At 42.8% G+C, this 24089-nt stretch overlaps 3 protein-coding genes across 5 annotated transcripts in view; 1 reads left to right on the top strand and 2 right to left on the bottom strand.

Moving 5' to 3' along the window:
* Positions 1-24089, top strand: part of C15H7orf50 (chromosome 15 C7orf50 homolog) — a 101472-nt gene that overhangs the window by 11489 nt on the left and 65894 nt on the right. The window lies entirely within an intron of this gene.
* Positions 3549-10635, bottom strand: GPER1 (G protein-coupled estrogen receptor 1). Its single transcript, XM_005504526.3, is given in 3 exon segments — positions 3549-6517; positions 7839-7966; positions 8520-10635. A coding segment is annotated over 1 exon segment (1122 nt). The 5' UTR covers positions 6101-6517; positions 7839-7966; positions 8520-10635; the 3' UTR covers positions 3549-4978.
* On the bottom strand, positions 12460-23755 carry LOC135575520 (rhodopsin-like). The gene is made up of 2 exons (XM_065031518.1): positions 22787-23755; positions 12460-16429 (listed from the first exon to the last, which is right to left on the bottom strand). The coding sequence occupies exon 2, from the start codon at positions 16387-16389 to the stop codon at positions 15373-15375; it is 1017 nt and encodes a 338-aa protein (XP_064887590.1). The 5' UTR covers positions 16390-16429; positions 22787-23755; the 3' UTR covers positions 12460-15372.

The following is a 24089-nucleotide window of genomic DNA, read 5'->3' on the forward strand; positions in this document are numbered from 1 at the left end:
TTCAGTGTGCGTATGTGAAAAATAGCGGATACGAGGCTGAGTTGGAAGGAATGAGCTGATCCTGCCCTGTGTGAAGTCCCGGGAAGGCTCTGCTCTTCCCTTGTCGTCTTGGGTGGCTGCCCCGCTCCGCAGTGTTTATTCTGAGCTCCTGGCCGTGTTTTGCTGCCGTGTGATGGAATGGGAGTCTAAAAGGAAGCCAAGAGCCAAGGGCTAAAAATTTCAGTGTATCATATGTCAATGTGGAATAAATAGTTTGGACAATAGCACTGAAGGAAGGCCACCTAAATTATGGATATGAATGGAGGCTGGTGAGGTTTTCAAATCCAGCGTGTGTGTCTTTCAAACACAGCACAGGGCACTTACCGCGGTTCAGCTCCAGGCAGCACGGCCTGGGGATGCAGGAAGGATGGTCTGCGTTCGTGTCTTAAAAATGGCTTGTTCCTTATCAGCTCTTGTTGCGGATTTAACATAAAAAGATAAAGTGCAATTCCAAGGTGGAAATGGTTTATTTGTGATGTATTTTTTAAACAGAATGTAAAAATGATAATAATTTCTTAACGTAGACGGTCACTGAAGGAGGAATAGCTCGGTCTGTGTATTGATGGGCTGCTCTAGATGTAACTGGCAATGTAAGCCTGAACTTCTATTGCAAAGATGTGGCCCAATCAACTGAATTAAACAATGAATTTGGCCCTGTGCGGTTCTATGATGAAAGTTTAAATAGTTGTCTGATGGTCTGAATGGATAAGGTGCGACTTTTGGAGCAGAAGAGAGGGATAACATCCCTTAAATTAAAATCAAACCCTTATCTTTGAAGGGAGGGGAGACTTTTCTTGCGTCTCGCCCATATTCTGTTGGTCTTGCACAGAATCTGATCTCCTGACTCATGGGTTCCAATTCCTGCCACACGCCCCCTCACATCATGCAATGCTGGTCATAAATTAACCAAACTTCATCTTGAGGCTGACTGGGCTTTTCTGGCTGTGGATGTTGTGCCTGCACGGTCGGTACATTTTGTCTCCTCAAACTGTTTAAAGGATGCAAAGTTACAGCATCTCTTTCACGTGTTAAAATGGTCTCCGATAACTCTTTTTCACGTCTTTTTACACAGCTGAGGGAAAACTGAGGCTTTTGGTCAGTGGAGGTTCAGACTGGTGCCAGCTTGTGCTGTTCAAGTTTATTTTGTTTCTAGATATTCAATAATACTCTGTGCATTCATGACTTTATGTGTGTGTTAAGGGGTTGTTTTCAAATGCAGTTCACCATTGCAAGGATTCTTTCACAGAGATTTTTAAACTTGATTCTTGTTTTTCCTTCCCTGTGTGCTTTTCCCAACACTAGACTGGTCCCGTCTGCAGAGCTGATACTTAGAGCCTTTGCTGTAATAGTATCACAGTATCACAGTATGTTTGGGATTGGAAGGGCCCTGGCAAGCTCATCCAGTGCAATCCCCCATGGAGCAGGAACACCCAGATGAGGTTACACAGGAAGGTGTCCAGGCGGGTTGGAATGTCTCCAGAGAAGGAGACTCCACAACCCCCTGGGCAGCCTGGGCCAGGCTCTGCCACCCTCACTGAGAAGAAGTTTTTTCTCAAATTTAAGCGGAACCTCTTGTGTTCCAGCTTGATCCCATTACCCCTTGTCCTATCATTGTTTGCCACCGAGAAGAGCCTGGCTCCATCCTCGTGGCACTCACCCTTTATATATTTATAAACATTAATGAGGTCACCCCTCAGTCTCCTCTTCTCCAAACTAAAGAGACCCAGCTCCCTCAGCCTTTCTTCATAAGGGAGATGCTCCACTCCCTTCAGCATCTTCGTTGCCCTACGCTGGACCCTCTCCAGCAGTTCCCTGTCCTTGAACTGAGGGGCCCAGAACTGGACACAATATTCCAGATGTGGTCTCACCAGGGTGGACTAGAGGGGAAGGAGGACCTCTCTCGATCTACTAACCACCCCCCTTCTAATACACCCCAGGATGCCATTGGCCTTCCTGGCCACAAGGGCCCAGTGCTGGCTCATGGTCATCCTGTTGTCCACCAGGACCCCCAGGTCCCTTTCCCCTACACTGCTCTCTAATATGTAATTTCCCAACCTATACTGGAACCTGGAGGCTGTATCTGTGATCAACAGGTTTTTAAATCTCATGGTTGTCATCAGTTCGGCATTTCAGAAAGGCGTATGGAATCCCTCCCTTAAATTAAACAACTTATGGGAGACCAGAGAAGAAAGTGAAGTGGTTATATCACAATTCTTTTTCTCATTTCCTCTCTGGTCCAGAAAGGGTTTTGTTTACCGATGATCATGCTCTTTAATGTTTAAGAAAGCTACATAAAGCACAGGTCTTTTGGTTCACGGATAAGCTGCGGTAACGAGTTTCTGCAAGATGTTGGGCTGCAGAAAGCAGGTTGTATATACAAGTACACGAGAGGTGTATGGTATTGCTGTAAGTGTTAGTGTTTAAAAACGAAAAGGTTGGGGAGGAGTGTGCCCCTTTTTCACCTGGGAGAGGACTTTTTATTTATTTGAAGTGACTGGTATGTTTAGCTTTAGTAATTTCAGGCACGGGTCATAAACCTGTACCGAAATATCAACAGGAGGAAACTCATCGGGTAGCTTAGAATATTTGGGTTGAAATGTGGAACAGGTTGTTTGAGATTGAGTAAATACTGTTTTCTTCATCCTATAATAATTTGATCTTTCCTAGATTTTGCTGTGATATCAGGATCGTGTAGAAACCATTCCATAGCTTGTCTGAGCAGGCATCTGCTCTGTCTGTTTATTGTTAGAAGCTTCTGAGCAAAGACACTTTCTTGATTTGTTATCCACAGGGGTGATGAAAGGGCTCCTGCGTAGCCTTGGGCAAAACACACATTCCTGCCTTGGAAGGGAGGAGGAAGAGAAAGTTTACTCTCATCAAAACAAAACAAGCAACAGCCCCAATTGGGAAAGTGTGTTCCTGCAATCCCAAATAACTTCTTTATTCCCGGCAAGATCGAACCAACCTAATGTATCTGTAAGCTGAGATGTGTCTTACTTTATGGAATGGCGTTGCCAAGAGAATGATCCATTCCTTCAGTTCTGTGTTGTCTGAAATAGCCATCTTTCAACGTATGGTTAAAGTACATGGGCAGTCAATAGGATATGAGTAATTATAGCTAATTCCAAAAGTGAAAACAACGAGGAAAAAGGGCTCTGGGTGATGTAGCACGATGGCGTGAGATTTCCTGTGAGTGCGGTTTAGAAACTTGTTCTATGCAGGGGGGCCATGGCAATACTTGCATCTTTCTTGAAATAAGTTGTAGCTGGTGTTGTACGGGAAAGATGTGACTAAATGACACTTTCCTCGGGCTGTGACTAGCAGTCACCAGTCAGCAGCAGTGGCTGCCAGCGCCACCCTGCAGTCCCTATTCCAGTTGCAGGAATATCGAGTTACCTACTTCACATTCAGCCATCGTCTTGTGGCCTCTCTGTTTATAGGTCACGTCTTTTGTGGCCAAAACTTCCACTAGGAAACTCTTAAGTACTTCGTGAGAAATATGAGTGGAATTGTTGTTTCCACTGTTTTCTTTATTGCTTAGTAACTCTGGTCATTGTTTGAAGTGTCTGCACTTTAACATCCTTTAAAATCTGTTCATGTGCTAATGAATTCATATATGACAGTTGAAAATAGGACGGCGCATGTTATTCTGCAGATTTCTGGTGCTTCCGTCAATGAGCACAGAGGTGAAATGAGTTTGTTAACTTCAGAGCTGGAGCAAGTGATGCTTTAATGATTTTGCACACCAGTCTCTAGGAACTCTCCAGCTTCCTCTGCATGACGTCAGCAGTAACCTCTGCTGAACATCGTTCACATGTAAACCCCAAGTATTTTCTAGCAGAAATTAAAAACTATTGTTTTCAAGTACGTGGTGCTAACATTTGTTTTCTTAGTTAATTAATCTTCAAATGAACTAAGCAACCAATGTGCATCTTAAAATCTTGGAAGGCCAATTGTCTCTGGATGTGGGATGGATGGTGCACGACGTGCAGACCCGATCCCAGCTCATCGCGCTCCCCATTACCTAAGTTCTTTCCTTCTAAAAGCTGAGGCTTCTGGCGTTTTCCCAAGCAATTTTCATACTCCTTTGCAGAACGTGACTTTTGTTCCAAGCCACAGCATTTTGTCCTGGCCATCAAAATGGGTCTGCTAATGTAAAGAGAGCCCGTGCGACCCGCATTTAAATCTGAAGGCAGGTGTGCATGGCTGTGTATGTGCACTGGCCTTTCTGACGGAGGGCCCAATTATGTCTGTCCTGGGAAAGATTGTCTTGGGCAATACTTAAGATAGAATGATGCGTTACATTTTGCTTCTGTGAACCTCTTTGAGATGAGCAATATAGTTACAGATTACTTCAGTTCTGATCAAGCGCTGATGTAAACAGTAGATTACATTTATCAGACAAAACTCACCAGTGTGCTAGATTATATTAAGATCAAAAAAAATGTTAACCGTGGAAGACATGCTAGAATACAGCGACAATAGCACTATGTAGTTCTTCTAAGCAAAGTCATTTATCTTAACATATTTGGATGGAAAACAAAATCAATGTTTGCTGCATCTCCACATCAATATGTTGTAATGATTTTCCCCCACTGTTACAGCAGCCTCATTATTTCAGTGGAAGTATCTTTTATACACCAGCAAAGTAGCATCTCTGATAATCGGGTTACATCTAGAGTCTTCCTAACTCGATAACATTTTCTTCTCTATTGTCATTCATACATGTGTAATACAAAATTAAGCTCCTTCAGTGCACAGCTTTTAATAATCCTGTTCATAATTAAATATAAATCTGACTAAAACGTATTGTTCTACATTAAAGTCTTGTCATAAAAACATTTTGAATATAAACCTTCGGTACTCGGAGTGATACTATATATATATATATATACACACAAATGCACTTTTTCTCTGTTAGTAGCAAGCATTTTGTTCACTATTTGCACAGCTTCACAGTCGTGTGTTTTATACAAGCGCTACTCAATCAGACTTCCGATTGCTCGTTGCTGTCAGGAATGACAGACGTTAGGGCAGCCTGACAGAAGCGATGCAGCGTTGACATTTTCGTCTTCTGCTCGATGTACAGTCGCAGTTTGTCTCGGAAGGTTTCTCCTAGAAAACTGTAAATTAAGGGGTTCAAGCAGCTGTTAGAAAAAGCTGCCAGGTTCACAATGTGTCCTGTTAAAGGATAATCGTGCCTGAAGGATGGGCTGCTTGAGGAGACAGGCTCGCTTTTCTTCTGGAGGAGCTGGACGCTAATGAAGACGTTTTCAGGTAACCAGCAGATAAAGAAAACCAAGACGACGACAAAAATCATTCGAAGAGCCTTTTGTCGCCGCAGCCGGAGACTCCTGTGCTTGTGGGCTCTGATCAGAACCCGCACGATTAACGAGTAACAAAGCCCGATGATCACAAAGGGGATAATAAACCCCAAGGTTATTTCTAGCCACTGGATTTCTTTTACATCTGCAAAACAAAAATAGACCTCTCCGGTGTGCTGTAAATGCACGGCCGTGAATGGAACTAGCGCTGCAGAAATGGACGCCATCCATATGAGCCCGCAGCTCAAGCGAGCGTGCTGCATAGTGCGAAATATGTTGGACCTCATTACTTTGGCCAGTGCTATGTATCTGTCAAAGCTCATCCATGTCAGAAAGAAAATGCTGCTATACATGTTGATCTGAAGGAACAAAGACATAAAGGTACAAATAATGGTGATATCGTAATACTTTTCGTCAAGGTTAAAAACCTCAATGAGGGAATCGGCGACTAGAATGAGATCAGCTACTGCGAGGTTTATGAAGTAAAGGTCTGGAATAGTCATTTTTTCGCGAAAGCTTATGTTGACAACCAGTATCAGAATGTTTCCTACAAAACCAATAGGAAAAAGAAATATCGTGTAAAGGCATGATAAGAAAAGACCAATAACGTATTGTTGGTGTTCTGATTTATCAGCTAGCCTAGAAGATAGGCTTTCGTTACACAAATGGGATGCATTTAGGTTAAAAGTCGTGGTGTTACATATAACGGGTGATATTGAGGCAGAATAAGTTTCCATGGTTAAAATATCTTCAGGAAATATATTAATACTCACAGTTTGGTGGTAATGCCAAACAAATCAGATTTGGGGTTGTTTTCAACTAAGTTCATAGCAAGCATTTTGACTGGAATGCAAGATGATGTACACTCTCGTATAGGAAATTAAGGTTTGTTAGAAGTCTAATTAGACTGAAAATGGACTGAAATATAACAGTAACAAATAGTTACATTTCTTTACAGGACACTATATATGGTGAATGAGTGAATTTGCAGTTCCTGTGTGCCTTAGGATGACGTAGGGATCTTTTTACCATTCTGGTACTTGGATCTCGTTATTAAAAGCTTTTCATCAGCAGCGTTTCCTCGTGCGGGTTGGAAGGCACTGGGATTTCAGCTCCATTGGTTTGCTTCTGATAATCAATGAACATCCTTGGACCTGCAATTTGCAAGCGGCAAACGATTAATCTCACACTCCTGCATTATTGTACCATGTGCTGCGGTGGACTGAGCAGACACAGCCGAGCGCGTGGGAAACATCACCTTTGAAAATATATATATATATGTATACATGCAAAGGTTTGATTAAAAGACATTTGTTCTAGATAATATATCGTGAGGGCGGATCTGTTAAAAATTGTGCGCTATTCAGGGATTCGGTGTTGGAAAATGTAGAAATATAGAAAATCATAGGAGTTCAGCCTCTTGAAGAAAAACTGCTTTGTATATTAAACATCTCTATTTCATCAGCATCTCGCAAGGCTGTCGAGCAGCAGAGTCTGTGGCTGAGAAGGCAACAGGGATGAAAAGCAGCCGGTTCCTTCTGCTTCCAGTGGGAAGGAAAAGGCAGATTTTAGACATGAGGGTAATACGAGCAGCGTATTGATTTACACCAACATCATTAGACTCGATCTGCTTTGCTTTGTGATTAATTATGTTGCACTGACTTCCGGCTGGGAATGGAAAATACCAGTTATAAATGCTGAATGCTATGAGCTTGAAGCATTGCTAGAATTTCGTTTAAAAGGAGAGGAAGAAACAAAAGACACTCCAAGCAAATAAGACAGCGAGAAAATGATAAGCCGGGGTATTTTGTGTTAAACTTGACATATTTTTAGTTGCTTTAATCTCCACCTTACTACAAAGACCTTGATTTGAATTACATTAAAACATATTAAAAAAAGAAATTGTTTACTAGTAAAATTCATGCATATTTACACATTTTAATGACTTAAATCCCATTGATGTAAAGTCTGGGAGAGAAGAAGCCCCAGACCACTGAGGGAGTAGCAGTGTTAGAATGGTTTAGGTCAGAAATTTAGCTCTGAGTTTGCTTCAATATATCCAAGTTATCAGAAGGAGCAGATAAATACGGAGACCTGTTGCGGAGTTTTTACTTCGCAATGAAATGGCCATAAATACACAGTAGCTGTTGCTATGTCTTGAATGACTTTCATGCTGTAAATCCTCATGCAAAAATAACCATATGAAATTACACTTATTTGAAGAAAGTTCGGTATTTGTTTCAAGCCGTTGTGGAAGTCCTGGGTGAACTGTTGTCTTTTATGTGCCATTGTCTTATTTTAGCATAAGGCAGTAAAACTGCTTTGACTACAATAAAAGGTAAATTAACAGTCTAAGCAATTGATTTAAATAGGTCGATCCGTGGTCAAATTTTAATTACATCTGAAAGGCCACCAAAAGCCAAGCAATTACAAGCATTGCAGGTAATCACATACTGTAAAACGCTTTTATTTTACCTTAATTCCCTTTTTGCAGAGCTGATTTTCCCCCCGAGCGCAGGAGCTGGTTCTTGCTCGGGCTCCATAGATGCATCGACATCAGTAAAGACTTGTATTTAGGTGCCCAAAGCTGCGGTGAATGGCACCTGTTGACCGTCCAGAGGCAAAAACCAAATCACATCAAAGTCTCTTCTGCTTTAAAACGTCTTAAATAAAGGGTAGTTTACAACAGCCAAATGCAGACCTTGCTCCATGTCCTTGGCAATAAAACAAGCTTTATAGATTCCCAGGGTTGTTCTAATTTGTGTGCAGCTGAAGTGCTGCTGTACAGCCTTATAAGGCTGGAATTAACCCTGTTTCTGCTGGTTTCTTTTTTATTAGAGCTAGGCAGCATGTTTTCTCTCGTATTTGTGGGTTTTACTTTGCCTAATGTTCACTTTGCCGTCCTTTCTGCCTCTGGCGTGTTTTCACGTTAAATCGTCTGCTCAGACTTGCAGCTCAGCTGATCAATAACTAAGACATTTAGTAGCAAATTTTAACTAAGCGTATTTTGCATACATACAAAGTAATAATTCCTGCTATGTATGGTATATTTTAAAAGCCTTTGGACAATCTAAAGAGCAGCATTTGTCTGAGAGGAATCCAGCAGCCGAGAAGGATCCTTTGCTAAACTGACAATATACATTTCAGTTTTCCTACCTTCAAGTCGATCCTGTTTTGCCCGTTTGTATTTAAATTTTCAGGGGTGCATCGTCATCCTCACACTTAGTGTTGCTCAGCTCAAAATCCCACGGATAAAATCAGCTTCTTTGGCCAAGAACGTGGAGCCTCAGTCTTGCATAAGAACACCAGTGTTGCAGGTGGAGTTTTGCATTTGGGCTGTAGGAGGGAAAAAACCCACTTGCCATTTCCACAAACACCACCTACTGGTGGCCAGGGTTGCGAGAACAGAAAGCGAGTTAAACCCTTCTTACGGAAAAGAAACGCTTCATTTGTGTAGGTTGCTTTGGATGCTATTGATTGGGTACCCGAACGTTGTGCCATTAACATCTGCCGGAGGTCGATGCCGCGTTCGGCCGCTGCTGGGATGAGACAAATGGGATCGCGGCGTTTCGGATTTCAAGAAGACAATGTTACAGTTTCACAAGTGTGCAGTAAACTCTTAACATGTCACTATGGTGGATTTATTGCTCAATTACAGTGGTCAAATATTTTTAGAATATTAAAAGGTCCCATCTGTAGAAAAGTGAAGCAAAAGTTCTTCCCACAGGTGGCTCTGAGAGTAGAAGGGACTTGGCCTTTTAGTGCCCTTGAGGCACATCTATTATTTGCTGATTTTATGTTATTCATGTGCTGTGCATAGGAACACGGGGCTCTGGCAGTGTTACTGAAGAAGTTTTTGAGATGTTCTTATACAATGACTCTTCATAAATAGTTTTGGAATAGACTATTTACCTTAAAAGAAAGTTTGTGCAAACGAGTGCGGGTGAAGTTTTCCGGGTGGCTTTTCCAGGGTTGTGAGGACAGAGAGCCTGACGTGTTCTGAGAAATGTACGAACAGGATTGCGTTATAGGGCTGGAATAACGGTAATGTTAGAAACATCTCGTGATACCAGCTTTGAATGTCTGAATATTTTGCTGTACTGAAGAAGAGGATTATAAAGAGTCTTTGTGTGTGGATCATGTGGCTTTGCTGCACTTTGTTCTGTCCTTCAGAGCTTGCGCTGATCTTGTCAGGGCCAGAAGGATGTTTTACTTTCCTTTATGCTCCTGGGTGTCAGTTGTTTGCAATTACGGGGGCCTGGATTTGAAAATCGGCTGGTCCAGTTGTCCTTGTCTTTCTAGCCGTGAATATCAACTGATTTGCTATGAAAATGTGTAATTGGGAGTGCTGATTTTCTTGTTGGAGTTTGTGATAAGAAACGTCACTTTGCCACACTTCCAGAATCGTTAGGAAAATCTCTTTTGAAAGACACACAAAGTATCAGTTTTCCCTGCTAGTAGAAATGTGAAGCGTGAGAGGCCAAATCTAATATTATTATATTGCATTATTATATCGTAATTAGTGAGTTCTGTATTTCACTAAATATTTTACGAGATGACCATGTGAATTCTCTGAATCCTGTTTCCTAAACCAGATGACAACATCTTCGGGCTCTTGTTCCTGCAGTCAAATTATCGTTACTGATTAATCTGTCTTCATCTCACCGCTCATCGCTTCCAGAATCCATAAAATGCTTAAAACTCATTCTAGCAGGAGCGTTGTGCCCTTTCTCTTTCCCGGTCAGTTGCTGATGTTCCATGGGACCTTCCAGGGAGTGCCCTAATGATCCATACGTAGTGAGGGTTGTGCCGCCATTAAGCACCATGGTTCCGCCTGTTGTACCTTATCTTGATTGTTGCTGAGAACGCGCGTGGAAACAGCCTGTGCAACAGCATTCATATAACGTCACACCTCAATCTAGCAGTTTGTTTTTAAATCTGGAATAGTCAGCCTCTAAACCACTGTGTATAATATCCATGAACGTGTCTAAGTACGACGTACTTAAGTGCAGCAAGAGGTTTCAAGTGGGGTATAATAGAAGATATTCTATGTAATTTAGATAGTCTATGTAATTTAGCAGATTTCAACCTATGTTGCCTTGCAGAAGGAGTGGGAGCTGGGGAGGGTGAAGGTGGGAGGTGTGAGGGCAGGAGGGAAGAACCCAAGAGCTGCAGCGCATCGCGGCTCTTGAGCCGCCACAACGCGGCCGCTTCTCCAGCGGGACAAGTGGGACCAGCCCTGTGGGGTCTGAGAGTCTTGGGTTCTGTGGAGCGGCTTTGGGTACAAAGCTATTGAGTCCTGGAGAAATTAGATCAGGACTGGGCTGTACAAAGCGGAAAGAAAGTAAGTTACTATATTGCATGGAATTGCCATGAATGAAAATCGCCTGAGGGTGCTTGCAGTGCAGTCCAACCATATGCAGGAGAATTAAGAATTGTGTAAGAATCTCTACTGAAATTCTCTCCAGAGGAATTACAGACGCTGTTGTAATGTTCACAAAGTTTGGCAAGTAGATTGATCTCCACATTCTATCTCACCTTTCCGGTAGTGTGGACACCGACTTCTTCAGCCCCTGAACATCTGTCTGCCTGGAATCTCGTACCATGGGAGCGGAACACATTCGTTCATTTTAGCCAATTAGTGAATCGGTTTGTCGCACAATGTATGGGGTGTAAATGTTCTATACATACTTTGGCTGAATTATTTGAGCTTTCACCCTACACCAAATCTTCTGCAACTACCTCAAAATCAAGATAAAGCTGTAGCCCTTTCAGGGTCTGGCGTTTGAAGTCAGAGTGTAGCTAAGGCCGGGCTCAGCGATACATTTAGGAGTGCAGCAGCTCGAGTTAGGACCCAAGTGTGCCAATCCGGTCTCTCTTTAGCTCAGATGTTGTTTTGCAATGGGATCAGATCAGATTTGAGCCAGCTGGTTCAGCAAAGATGAGCACTTGGTCTCTGCTTGTTCTCTTCCAAAATGTGTTACCAACTCAGAAATTAATGCTTAAACTTGAGCAGCCTGCTCGTTTCTCTCTTTTACTGAACGTTTTTTTTTTTTTCCCAAAAGCAGGCCAGTCTTAAAAAGATGCAAATATTACCAGTACAGAAGTAAAATATTCTTCTTTGAGTTTAAGTAGATCCCTTTAGTTAATTTTGACAGCATGCCTATAAAAATATGTGCTCTGTTTCTTCTGGAACACACTGTTCAAAAGGAGGTGAAGCTGGAAGCCGTGAGTGTTCAACAAAGCTGCTGCTGGTATTGAGGGGAAAAACATCTCTGAGCAGGGAGATCTTATTTTGTTCTTAAAAATACACTTTAAGTTATTAATCATTTAAAGGTTATTACTTTTAATCTTAGCCAAAGCTGGTCCCTTCTCCCTCCTATCAGACTATTTTAGAGTGCATTTTGGGGTCTGTTTCTGTTCCTTCCCCCATTGCACACAGGGCTCTTTGCCCTCCTATTCCAGCTGGATGCAAGTCGATTTTTCTCTAGGACTGCACATTAATGTAAGCTCTGAGTAACTTTAGAAAGAGCGATTTAACAAAACACTTCTATAAGTTATATTCATACCTATTTGAATTATTGTTCTGCATTTTTCAACCTCTTCTGTTTATCTTTGTTCTCTCCTATTTAGTCAGAAAGTCTTTTCATTGTACGCAGAGATTTCTTTATGACAATACAACTGGGTATCTAGAAAATGCTGGCTCTTATTCCGGGACAGTAGCCACGGATGGGGAAGAGACCCGAGTACATTCCCTCCCGTCTCACAGATAACAGCCCGTAGCTACACCCAGGAGTACTCACAGACTTACATGTAGTGGTTCGTTCTGGACAAGACCTGACCTACTCATTCCCAAATCCCGGCAGGCTCCTGCAGGTTCTGTTTCTCCTCGATGTGTGGTGATGGTTCTGCTTTAGCTGGGTGCCTTGCTGAGAGGATCGTTAAGCATCTTTCCACCCATGTTGAACCTTCAGGCTCCTTACAGGTGCCTTATTGTGATTTATTCACCATTAGACCAGTCCCCAGGTCCTGGCCAACGTTAACTACAGTCAACATTTACTGACTAGGTTTTCTATTACGCACCTTTAAGAGTAACTCAGGACTCGGAACACAATCTTTATTATTTCATCCTCAAATATAAAATATATGGAAGCAGTGAATAAAGTAGAATCCTTCGTGCATAATTCCCATACTAGAAAATAACCTACTTAGCCATAGCACAGTGGAAACCACGATATTCTGTCTGAATTGGAATAAACAGCTTCTGACACACTCTTGCTCACAGTCTGTCAGTTTTTCCACTGACGTACAGCTCTTCCAGCTCATCTCTTCACATTTCTTTCTGCAGGGCTGATCTTCAGTCCTTGTTGTTTAATCTCACCCTTCCCAGGTGCAAAACAAAACCTCTGATGCCAGCTGAAAAATCCTTTCACAAGTACGAAACTGGTTCTTGGATTTAGATAGACGACTCTTACCTATGTCCGTCCACTCTGACCAGGTTCTATAATGGTCTGTTTATATGTCGTGTACTTTAATGACCCATCTGTCCATGCTGGCAGCAGAAAACTGAACAGGAAGACTGGCTGACATAATACCATGCAGACATCTCACCAGCTGATTTTCACATCTTGCAGAAATGTTGGTCCTTATGGTCATAGTGAGACTATGTATTGCCCTTTATTTGCATGTGATGCAGCCATAGTCCATACATTTCAGGACTTGGATGTCTAAGACTAGACCCATGTATCTAGACACTAGATCTATATACTGTATTATTATTGAACAAATGTCCTGTGTTCTTCCAGTGATGCACTTGGCTGTTTTGTGGGCGATGTGCCTGTTGACTGTGCTCACATTTCTGCGCTAAGCAGCCCGTGCTGATTTGCAGCGATGTGGAACCTGTCAGGAGGACTTTCCAACGCATCCAACTGCAAAACAGTCTCATCAGCTCTGTTAGCACCCAGGTGCCACACAAAGGCACGTGTTTGAGCATCAGAGGGGCTTTTCTCAGAAACCGTCAGGTCACCTGAGCATTTCTCATCGCATCTCTGTATTTTTAGAACTCTGCAGCCCACATCTACATGTTTATCCAAGATCTAGTACAATTTGATGCTTTCCCAGTTGTTTCCGTTCTGCCCACCTCTATGAGAGGAAAGGCTGAAACCGAAGCCAAATGTGTGGGATGATTCCTTGGCCAAATTTGGTTACAGTAAAAAACATTTAAAATTTTGCAACCTACACCTCAGCCTGTGTTGGCCATTGGTTCTGCAGATCTACAGCTCAACTTCTGTGCCAAAGCTGTTTTTTTTTTTCTCTGATTCAGATGGATTTTTTTCCACATTTTCCACCATTTACCCATGAATTTGGGGGTCTTGAGAACAGCAGGGTGACCATGAGCCAGCACTGGGCCCTTGTGGCCAGGAAGCCAATGGTACCTGGGGTGGGTTAGAAGGGGGTGGTCAGTAGGTCAGAGAGGTTCTCCTGCCCCTCTGCTCTGCCCTGGGGAGACCACACCTGGAATATTGTGTCCAGTTGTGGCCCCTCAGTTCCAGCAGGACAGGGAACTGCTGGAGAGAGTCCAGCGCAGCCACCAAGATGCTGCAGGGAGTGGAGCATCTCCCGTGTGAGGAAAGGCTGAGGGAGCTGGGGCTCTGGAGCTGGACAAGAGGAGACTGAGGGGGGACTCATTCATGGGGATCAGTATGGAAAGGGGGAGTGTCAGGAGGATGGAGCCAGGCTCTTCTGGTGACAACCAGGGACAGGACAAGGGGCAATGGGTGCAAACTGGAACACAGGAGGTTCCACTTAAATTTGAGAAGAAACTTCTTCATGGTGAGGGTGGCAGAGCCTGGCCCAGGCTGCCCAGGGGGTTGTGGAGTCTCCTTCTGTGCAGACATTCCAACCCGCCTGGACACCTTCCTGTGTAACCTCATCTGGGTGTTCCTGCTCCATGGGGGGATTGCACTGCATGAGCTTGCCAGGGCCCTTCAACCCCTCACTTTCTGGGATTCTAAACGTATAACACTCCTATCTTGTCTCTAGCAGAGCCCTGACTTCAGTTTGGAAATGGGGCTCTCCTTTTGTTTGCCTTTTTAAAAACATGCCTCAGTTACACTATTCTGCACTGGCTTTTGCCCTTTTTTCGTTCGTATATTATTGAACGTGGCTCTTCCAAGGCATGCGACTTTATGCTTCTGAATGAACTTATCATGAATGGCTTAAATCAATAATTGCTCTAAGTCCTAATGCAAAGTTGAAGCTGAGAGGACGTTAACAAAAAGCTTTAATTCTTGCACAAGTTTTAATTAGCCGTCCTGTTGATCTTTCCAGTTCAGTGCCTCGCAAAGGACCTGAAGCTTTCCTTTATGGACCAGCATTTCCATTAATTTGATTTGATTTTTGTGCACAGTAACTCAGACAAAAACCTTAAGGCTTCCCACAAAATTATAAGAGGAAAATGGAAAAAGGGAAGAAATGCTCAGTTTGATTGTGTATGTATATATGTAACACAAGTGCTACAGTAGACTCGTGGTATCGCATACTGTTTCAGGACTATAGTGGATTCTTAAGCCATACTTCACTGCTGCTGCTACTGGACTTTACCAATGTTGTAAAAACAAGTAGTTTGTAGGGTCAGAGCTGCTTTCTGCTCTGGTGTTGTTGGCGTCTTTGCCGAGGCATTGATATTATTACAAAAGCATGTTCCCGTGGCAATAGTACTTTTCTGTCTACTTGGCTTTGAAATAAAGCTTGCAGAAAATAGGCACTTTAAATATACATATGTATACATGAGAAAAACCCCAAACAAGCTCAACCCTGCATATTTTCTCATAGATAACTGCAAATATTAGGCTAAGTATCTTTTTCCTTCCAGCACGTGTAGCTGTAAGATAGTCCGAGTTCCAAAGAAGGAACAAACATCCTTTTTTTAAGGAGTGAAAAACCAAACCAAAACCCATCAACAAACTCACGGGTGAAATGGATGGACAGTTGTTCAGAACAGCAAGTGTTACTGAGACCCGCTTTCCTGGGCTGTCGTTGCTGGTATTTCAAGGTGATTGTTGGTAGCGTTCTCCCTTCGGCACTTCTGTATGACCTTAAGTATTTCATCCTTGCATGGTTTATGAGAACCAAGTATAAATACCAAACTGGCACAGCTCTCGCAGAACAACGCGATTTCTGCAATATTCATCACGAGCTCGTTCTTTGGAGTTCCGACGCTCTTCTGTAATTTGAATGTTGTCCTGAGGAGAATCATAACGTTATAAAACAGACGGCATGCAAACATCGTTGTGCTTATGATGTACACAGCAGGGTAGGTACGGAGGTGCTGTTTTAAAGCTGGAGCTTCGGTGGGTGCCGCTTTAGCGAAGAGAACAGCAAAACAGAGTATCTGGAGAAACAACGGGATTCCAAAGCCAAAGGTGAATTTGACGATCTCGTATTCGGGCCATGCAAATAATGGATCTAACTGGCAGTCTGTTCTCAAGTGATAGTTTCCCGTGCCAACCAGCACGGCCCCAGTCAGCGACAAACAGAAGGCAGAAATAAGTACAAATCCAACACACAAGATGGGCCTTTGGGTTGCTGTGCCAAGAGCAGGCCTGGGCGGAAACCTCTTGAGTAACAGCGTGAGGAGAATGAGAATCAGAACATACTGAGAATTGAAATAACCCAAGTTGAAAAAGAACGACAGCACGTTACATGCGAGGTGGGTGGTGGTTAAATAGTCGGGTCTAGTGATGACAGTAAACGATAAAAAAATCATGACAATATTGCTGATGGTGAAGTGTAGAAGAAGTAAGTCTAAGTTTTCTATGACTTTGTACCGCAAGTAATTCTTTATGAAAATGATCAAAATGCATATGCCGGCTGTTAATCCGGTCGGTACAAAAAGGGCGATGTAACAGTGCATGAGTCTCGATATGATGTTTTGAGAAGCTATGAAGGCTTCGATTTCTTCTGGGGAGGTGAAAGCCAAGTTCTTGCTTGGGTAGCTGATCCAGGTCATGTTGTGAGGAGTCATCCTTCCTCCCACACCGTGCTTGTTCCCCGTTCGATGGAGTCTGAAACAAATGGAAGGTGAAACAGGTTTTAAAGTACAGTTTGTGATGCCTCTAATTTGCGCATTGCGTGCAGTCAGGATAAATATAGTCAGTTTTGGATGGATTTTAGTTTCTTATATGAATTTCAAGCAAACTTTTAGCCAGAGAAATCTGCCTTTTTATTGTTTATCTGGTTCTTGCCCTCACCACAACCCCTGGCCCTCCATTAACACGGACAGGACCTTGCTGCAGCTCCACTATGCAGACACCAGCCAGGACCCAGCGCACTCGCGTTGCCCTGAGAGTCAACGGGAGAGCCGCTGGTTGGGTGGGTGAGGAAGGAATTGGCTCTGCAATGAGATGGAGCCGCTTTTCCTCACTGTTTCACCAAAAAAGGAGAAGGCAGGACGCGGGGCGACTGCGGCGTGTGGGCTGCAGCCGCTAAATGGTTTCACTGTATTGTCGCAAGGGTGGGAATTTTCTATAATTTGAAGCCAGCTGACTGAGGAAAACGCAAAGATAATCACAATATGAGGGAAGAGTCGCATTCCTTTCGTTGTTTTGCTTCCTTTCTGTTGGGGAACAAAAGCCTTTCGTAACTGCAGTCTGCACGAGGAGCCTGTTCAAAATCAATGTGGACGTTTAAGAACCGTTACGAACAAACTGTTTTCACGTGAAACGTCTTTATACGTTAATAATGCTGCCACTTGTAGCTGTTGCATAAAACTGCAGAACATAATGCTCTTCTGCATGCTCGAATTTGAGCAAATGATTACCAGTGCGTTATAAGCCTATTGATAAAGTTTTAGCAAAGAACATTTTTTACAGCTGAGTTATAAATTCCTGAAAATAGGGAATTTTAAGGGTAATACGGATAGGCTGTTAGCTGTAATGACTCTGTGATATGTCAGTATAATAATTCTGCCACCATATGAATGTCTGGAAGATCCTTTTTTAAGCCCAAAAGCTTTGTAGGACAACGTAATATGTACTCATGAAAAAACAAGTGTAATAGATATAGATATAGAAATTTTACAGCCCGCCTAACAGCATAATTAATTCAATTCCAAAAAGAAAATTTCTGTGTACCTTGTACTGATTGATGCAGAAAATAACATGCTTTTTATTAGCTGCAGCGGATATTTTTAAACATAAGCTATTTAACTCCCTATTCCTAATGAATTTTGCATGTCTGATCACACACAGTCCTCAGTACTGGGAAAAGTTACACATGTTGGTATTTTTTACAGTGTAGAATGTTTTCTGGAGAAAGAATCCTTCATTTTGCCCAAGGATTTCGGTTTTCTGTTAGTTTAGTGGTTTGATTTCGTTCCGTTGAAGGCAAAGCTGATCTATAGGCACAATGCACGCAGACCGTGCGGCTGGCACAGCCGGGACCGTGACACTCTCCTTATATGAGTTTCTATACAGCCATGTTAGTAACGAGTGATATACTTGGTTGTACATAATGCATTTTCCATAAAGGGATTCTAGTGATGTTAACTCTTCAAGTGAAAATAACTTTAAATTGGTTAAAAAGTTCATGAAGATGCATTAATGTTTTCAAGCCGTGTTCATTATAGATAAGTCAGTGTCTTAATGCTGACAGTTCATTTATGGTGGTTACCTCTGACACCACATCATACTTCTGATATTTCTAATCTCTCCTCAAAATTGGAATTCTAATACTGGTTTTAATTAGAAAAGTTGACTTATCGAAGTGCCTTTGATTAAGTGTTTATATAATCTTGTAGAATTATAATTTCATTTCTATAGAACTGTGCGGTTCTATTTTGATTCAGCTGTGTTCTCTGTGCCCTTTTAAACACAGAGTTTCTTCCTTTGTAGAAAAGGTTCTTTTGGGAGAGACCCCACTAGAGGAAGGACCGATGCACCAGGGAGGTGGTTGGTTTGGGTGTTACAGGGACGTTTGCAGGAGGGCAAAGCTGGTTGGTCAGCCCCTGGTCGTGGTTTAAGCTCTGAACACCATGCAGGAAACACTGATGTCTTGTTAAGAGAGGAAATAGATCTTAAATGCAAGTAGAGCTTTTGTTCCTGTTCAGCAGACTTAATACGAAGCACTAAGGAGGGCTCGTTTGAACTGAAGTGCTCAAACTGAAGAGAGGAGAATAATAAGAAAAAGAAAACAAAATGAAAACAAAAACCCACAAAACACCAACACATGCAAAATCTTCCAGCTGCGGTCAACTGGCTGACCATTTGTTTTCTTCATACTCGTGGTTTCCCCATCTATATTTTAATTTCAAAGTATCTCTTTAGAAATAAAGATGAGTCTCATTCTAGATTATGTTCCATGTTAGTACTGAAGCACCGGGGGGAAAATCAGAACAATTCTGAACAACAGCAGCAATGCTCTCCGCTTCTCTTGGCTCCACGGCCGCACTATCTCCTGTCTAAAGACCATGACATTCCAACTTCTACATTTCACCTCTTCTTAAATACTCAGGAGAAATCTCAGGAATGAAGGAAATGGTGTAAGTCAGGGTTGGATCTTCTATTGACAATGGATTTTTAAGCTTAGTCTGCAGAAGGACAGTTACTTTGTGCCAGAGGAGAGTGTGGAAGCACTTGAGCATCTGCAGAAAGCTTGTTCTCATCACCCCACACTGTTCTTTCCAGAAATTAAGAAATATTTACATTTTGAAGTCTTCTACCAGAGTGTCCAGCGTCACCTTCTAGTCCCATCAGGCCTTTTGCGGGGCTGGACATTCAAGCTCAGCTGTGGCGCTGTGATGGGCTCCGTTATCTTTGCAACAACTTTTACAGCACCAGCCAACTAAGCACACTTGCTGTCCTTGCAGGGAATTTCACACAGCTTAGCAACATTCCACTTTTATAGGAGCATAATTGCAAAGGAAAGAAAGGCTATAGTTTTGGGTTTCCCAAGCAACCCTATGGCCTCACATCAAAGAACAGGAAAAACAAGATGCCAAATCTTGGTTAAATTTGCTGAGGATCTGGCCTTGGTACTGACACTGGGTTCATCTTTGACCGTAACAAGGTCATTTTGATTTTATTTAGCTACTCCTTGAGCATTTAAGACAAAGTGAGGAATGCTAGACTTAATGCAGCGTATTCCATTATTGCGTAAGAAAGTGCATCGCCTTGGTTTCTCTTTCTGGAGCCACCGGTCTGCGTGTTGTGATGTTCCAGTGGTGGCCAAGCACAGTATCACGGGGAGGGGATCCACGTGTTCAGGCCTCATTGCTCACAGGTGTCACAATGAACGCGGGAAATAGCTTCAGTTGGGTTGCAACTCTCATTTATAGGCACAGACTGGTATTTAACCTTACTGTTAAATAATAACAATGATGGTAATATCATTCTTACTCTCCACCTAGATGTTGTTATTCTAACATAAGTGTGTGTCTTTTAAATTACCTCGTCTGGGGAGGATTTAAACTGAACAGAAATAGTCCATTCAACCTAGAATTAACATACTTGCAGGGGTGGGATAACAGTGCAACTATAGGTGTATATTTATAATCAATGTAAGTATTACAGTTCTGACATAAGGAAAAACTTCTCAGTGTGCTGTTTTAAAGGGAACTTCCGAAAAATCACTGTAGGATGACCCGCACAAACAAACTTAACGAAGCAACAGGCCACGTGCAGCTTTGCTGTGGTGAAGCCAGTACGAGCATAACGCTTGTTGGAATTCAATAAAGTGTTCATCTCAGAAGAAAGAAATACCTGCTAGCAGCTTGTACCTTATGCTGAAATATTTCTGGTTTGGCAAATAAGATTGAAGTTAATGCTGGAGACATTAATTCCCCCCATTAAATTATTCCCAGAAGTTTTGCTTCTGTTTTAAAGAAATAAATCACAGTGATAATGTCAGGCTGTATTTATTTGGCTCTGGTGTCTCACTCTGCATTTGGAAGAGGGCAAGTGGCAATTTTTAGTTCAGATTGTGGCTCATGTGCAGGTGGCTGCAATTAAATACGCTTAATACTTCACACCAGCTAATCCGTGTCCGTCCTTCCCTCTAACATGCTCAGACCTGGATATTTCTGACTTACGACCTTATCCTACAATCTGATTTTTTCTTTATTCAATATTTTCTCTTTTCATGACTGTTTTGGTGAAACTTGAGGATATACGTAGCACTTTACAAGACATATTGCTCATCCCCTCACGAAGTCGCTGCATTAGGGTTTCCTAACTGAGATTATAAATTGGACCCGGCCAGAAACGTCAGACTCCTCCACAGCTGATTGATGGGATAGAGTCACAGATGGCGTAACCTCTATACGTTTATTTACATCAGAACGGATAGCTTTAGAGAGCCTTATGACCGTAAGGTGCTCATCTATCACGTAAAGCAACTCTTAGAAGCCATAAACCTTTGCAGTTTTAAAACATTTCCAAAGCGTCAAGTTCTTTCCTTGCACTAAAGCAGATGTATGCTCAGAATAACAACGGCATGAGGAGCTCTCAGCTTTTGCTGTACTAAGATGAACGTATTTGCAGATTTCTATAGACCTTTGGTAACGCTACTTTCATTTGAAACCAAAGTGTGTTGCATGGGAGCAGCGGAGGTGGTTTATTTCTCACATATTTACCTCAGAATCTCAGTGCCGCTGACCACGTTTTTTGCCAAAACGCTTTCAGTTTCCATCATTAAAAAGTAAGGTATTCATTATATAATTTTGCTCTGCTACGAGAAAATCTGGTATCCCCTCAGCTCTTGGCTGCTTCTTGGATTTAATGCCAGGACATATATTTTATTGTAAAATACATCTAATGTTTCTGCCCTGCTTGGTAGGGAAGCTCAAGTCCTTATTCTTTTAGCTCAATCGTTTATAAGTTTAGAGTGCAAACACATCAAGCCCCAATTTTTTCTTTTCCTCACAACATAGCATGATATAAACTGACTCTTATTCCTATTTCCTCACTGGTAACTGAGAATAACATCCATGTGTCAAACCCCACAATATTGAAGCTATAGCACGAGACAGGCCTATTCCTGTTACTCTTCAGGTTAATTAGTGAGGGAAATTTGCAATATGCTGCTTGCATTATCTTTCCCTATATTGTCATGTCTCTTTTTACCTCGGCTCCCCCTCACTTTAATTGACCATTATTCACATGTTGTTAATTCTCCTGTAACTTATGTGGCCTCACTTTTTTCCCTCTTTCTGCTCCTTTTCCTCCGTTACATCCGCTCTGCCTGGTGTGTCAGCAGTTAAAGCAAATACATTTGATTTTTATTCTTATTATTACTTTTGTAAACTTTCTGGAACACGGCGTGTACGTTGTCCCTCACTTCCAACACACGGAGCTGAGCCAACCAGCGTGGCCTTCAGACGGCACTTTTAAACCAGCAACTTGTGACAAGAATACTCGGGGTACCGAGAGGACCTGCTCCCTAAGATTTCAGTGGGTTTAGTCCCCGTCCTCACTTCCGTGGTTAATTCTTGCAAGCAGAGAGGTTGATTTCAAGGAAACCTTTGTTTCCTTGGGAAGAAGAGCTCCTAAACGGAGGATTTCTGCGTGGCAGCGGAATTCTCCCTCTGACAGGGTTTGGCAGGGCAGCCTTTCTGCCTTCTGGCACCAGCCTCTAGAAGGCAAATCTTTCATCCGCTCATAAAGCAATAGCATCATATTCCTTGTGAAACTCAGCCCTTGGGGGGCATGTCCTGCATAGAGCCATGCAAACACTGCGCAGGTTTGGGGGGCGGAGGGTTAACATATACGTGAATTTGCACTTTCTGTTTGTACCAAGCCTGCCGAGTTACAAGATGGGGGAGGCTGCAGCGTGCGAGAGACCGACATTCAAAACGCCACATTTGTTTTTCTCGTGATGTCAAAATTCCTCTACTCGGGCAAGTATTTCAGGTTGCAAAGATATAAGAAATCCCACCCTTAACCTCCTAAAAAAAGAATCGGTTTCTGAGAACCCAAAAGCTTTTATTTTCACTTCTCCTGAATATAAGTGAATCAGCAGTAACCGAATATAGTCTCCAAGCAGCATCGCTGACGTTTTTCCTGGCCTATACAATTCCTGCGGTGTGGTTGGTGTTTCCAATGGTGGAAACATTGAGGGCCAGCTCAGGCAATGGTCGCAGTCTGTTGTCCAGACCACTGAGCAGCATTTCATCACCCAGCTGCTGTTGCTTCAATGGCATTTAAGCACTTACGGAAAGCAGCCTTTGCATTTATTTAATGCTTAGTTTTATTATACATTTCAGCTTTCCGAGGATGTTTCCCAGAGACAGTATTTTTACTTTGCGTAGTTCAAATGTTGCCAGAGAAGGCAAAACTAAACCCGTTAAATGATAACATTAGCTTCACAATTCGAGCCTCTTGTGATGAATAAAGCATTGTGTATTCAAAGTAATATAAAGCGCTTACCTTTTCAAGGAAATGCTCCACAGACACAAGTGGCTGAGAATAGTCAGATGAAATACAATTATTGTTTGGAGAATATAGCCCTTTTTATTTATGTAGAAAGCAGGGTGTATATATTACAGTAACTTCTTTAGCTGCTGTACATCGCGATGGAAAATCTAGACGCTCGCTCACTGCAAAAACACAGTTCTGTAAAGGAAACAGGAACTCGGGTTAGGTCATTCAAACCATACACGTTGCATGTTTAGCAAACCTATGGTTTCATCATGTGACGCTCAAGTTCAAATTATCCTCTGCAGCGAGATGTTTTAGAACAGAAAAGTAGTGTTTGTCCGGGCAGTTTCTAAGGCTGTGAGGCCATCCAGTGGTTTCCTGTGCCGGTTCCTGGACTCGTCCCACGCGCCTTGCCCGGCCTTTGCAGTTCCATTTCTTTCTGGTGCACTGTTCGAAGTGCTGGAGGTCTGGAAAAGGAAAAGCCTCTTGACTAAACACCAAGCTTAACAAGACAAAAACTCAACACAAAAGCAGTGAATGTAAAGAAAAGAAAAAAGAAGATACACCCTGTTTTTACGGAGGTATTTCTAGTTTCCATGGGTCCCAGCTCTTGGAACAGTCCTGGTGTTGTACACATGCAATAGATTATTTTCCAGGTGCTCTGTAATGACCGTGAGGTGTTAAAAGACGGGATTTTGAGTCTCTAGTATGTTTTGGATCTGGCTCAGCATCAGTCACCTTAGTGCCTGTGTTTAATGGTGTCCTTCACACCTCAGATATAAATGAGCAGGAGAGGCTTGGCTCATGATTTTTCTCGTGCATGCAGCCTTGCTGCCTGGAATGCATGGGTAACATCACGTTTGCTCATACCAGCACATATATTATACACCACGATGCTGCAGGGAGTGGAGCATCTCCCGTTGTGAGGAAAGGCTGAGGGAGCTGGGGCTCTGGAGCTGGACAAGAGGAGACTGAGGGGGGACTCATTCCTGGGGATCAAGATGGAAAGGGTGAGTGTCAGGAGGATGGAGCCAGGCTCTTCTGGTGACAACCAGTGACAGGACAAGGGGCAATGGGTGCAAACTGGAACACAGGAGGCTCCAGTTAGATTTGAGAAGAAACTTGTTCCTGGTGAGGGTGGCAGAGCCTGGCCCAGGCTGCCCAGGGGGTTGTGGAGTCTCCTTCTGTGCAGACATTCCAACCCGCCTGGACACCTTCCTGTGTAACCTCATCTGGGTGTTCCTGCTCCATGGGGGATTGCACTGCATGAGCTTGCCAGGGCCCTTCAACCCCCGACACGCTGTGGTTCTGT

Source organism: Columba livia, chromosome 15, assembly GCF_036013475.1.
Source record: "Columba livia isolate bColLiv1 breed racing homer chromosome 15, bColLiv1.pat.W.v2, whole genome shotgun sequence".
NCBI lineage: Eukaryota > Metazoa > Chordata > Aves > Columbiformes > Columbidae > Columba > Columba livia.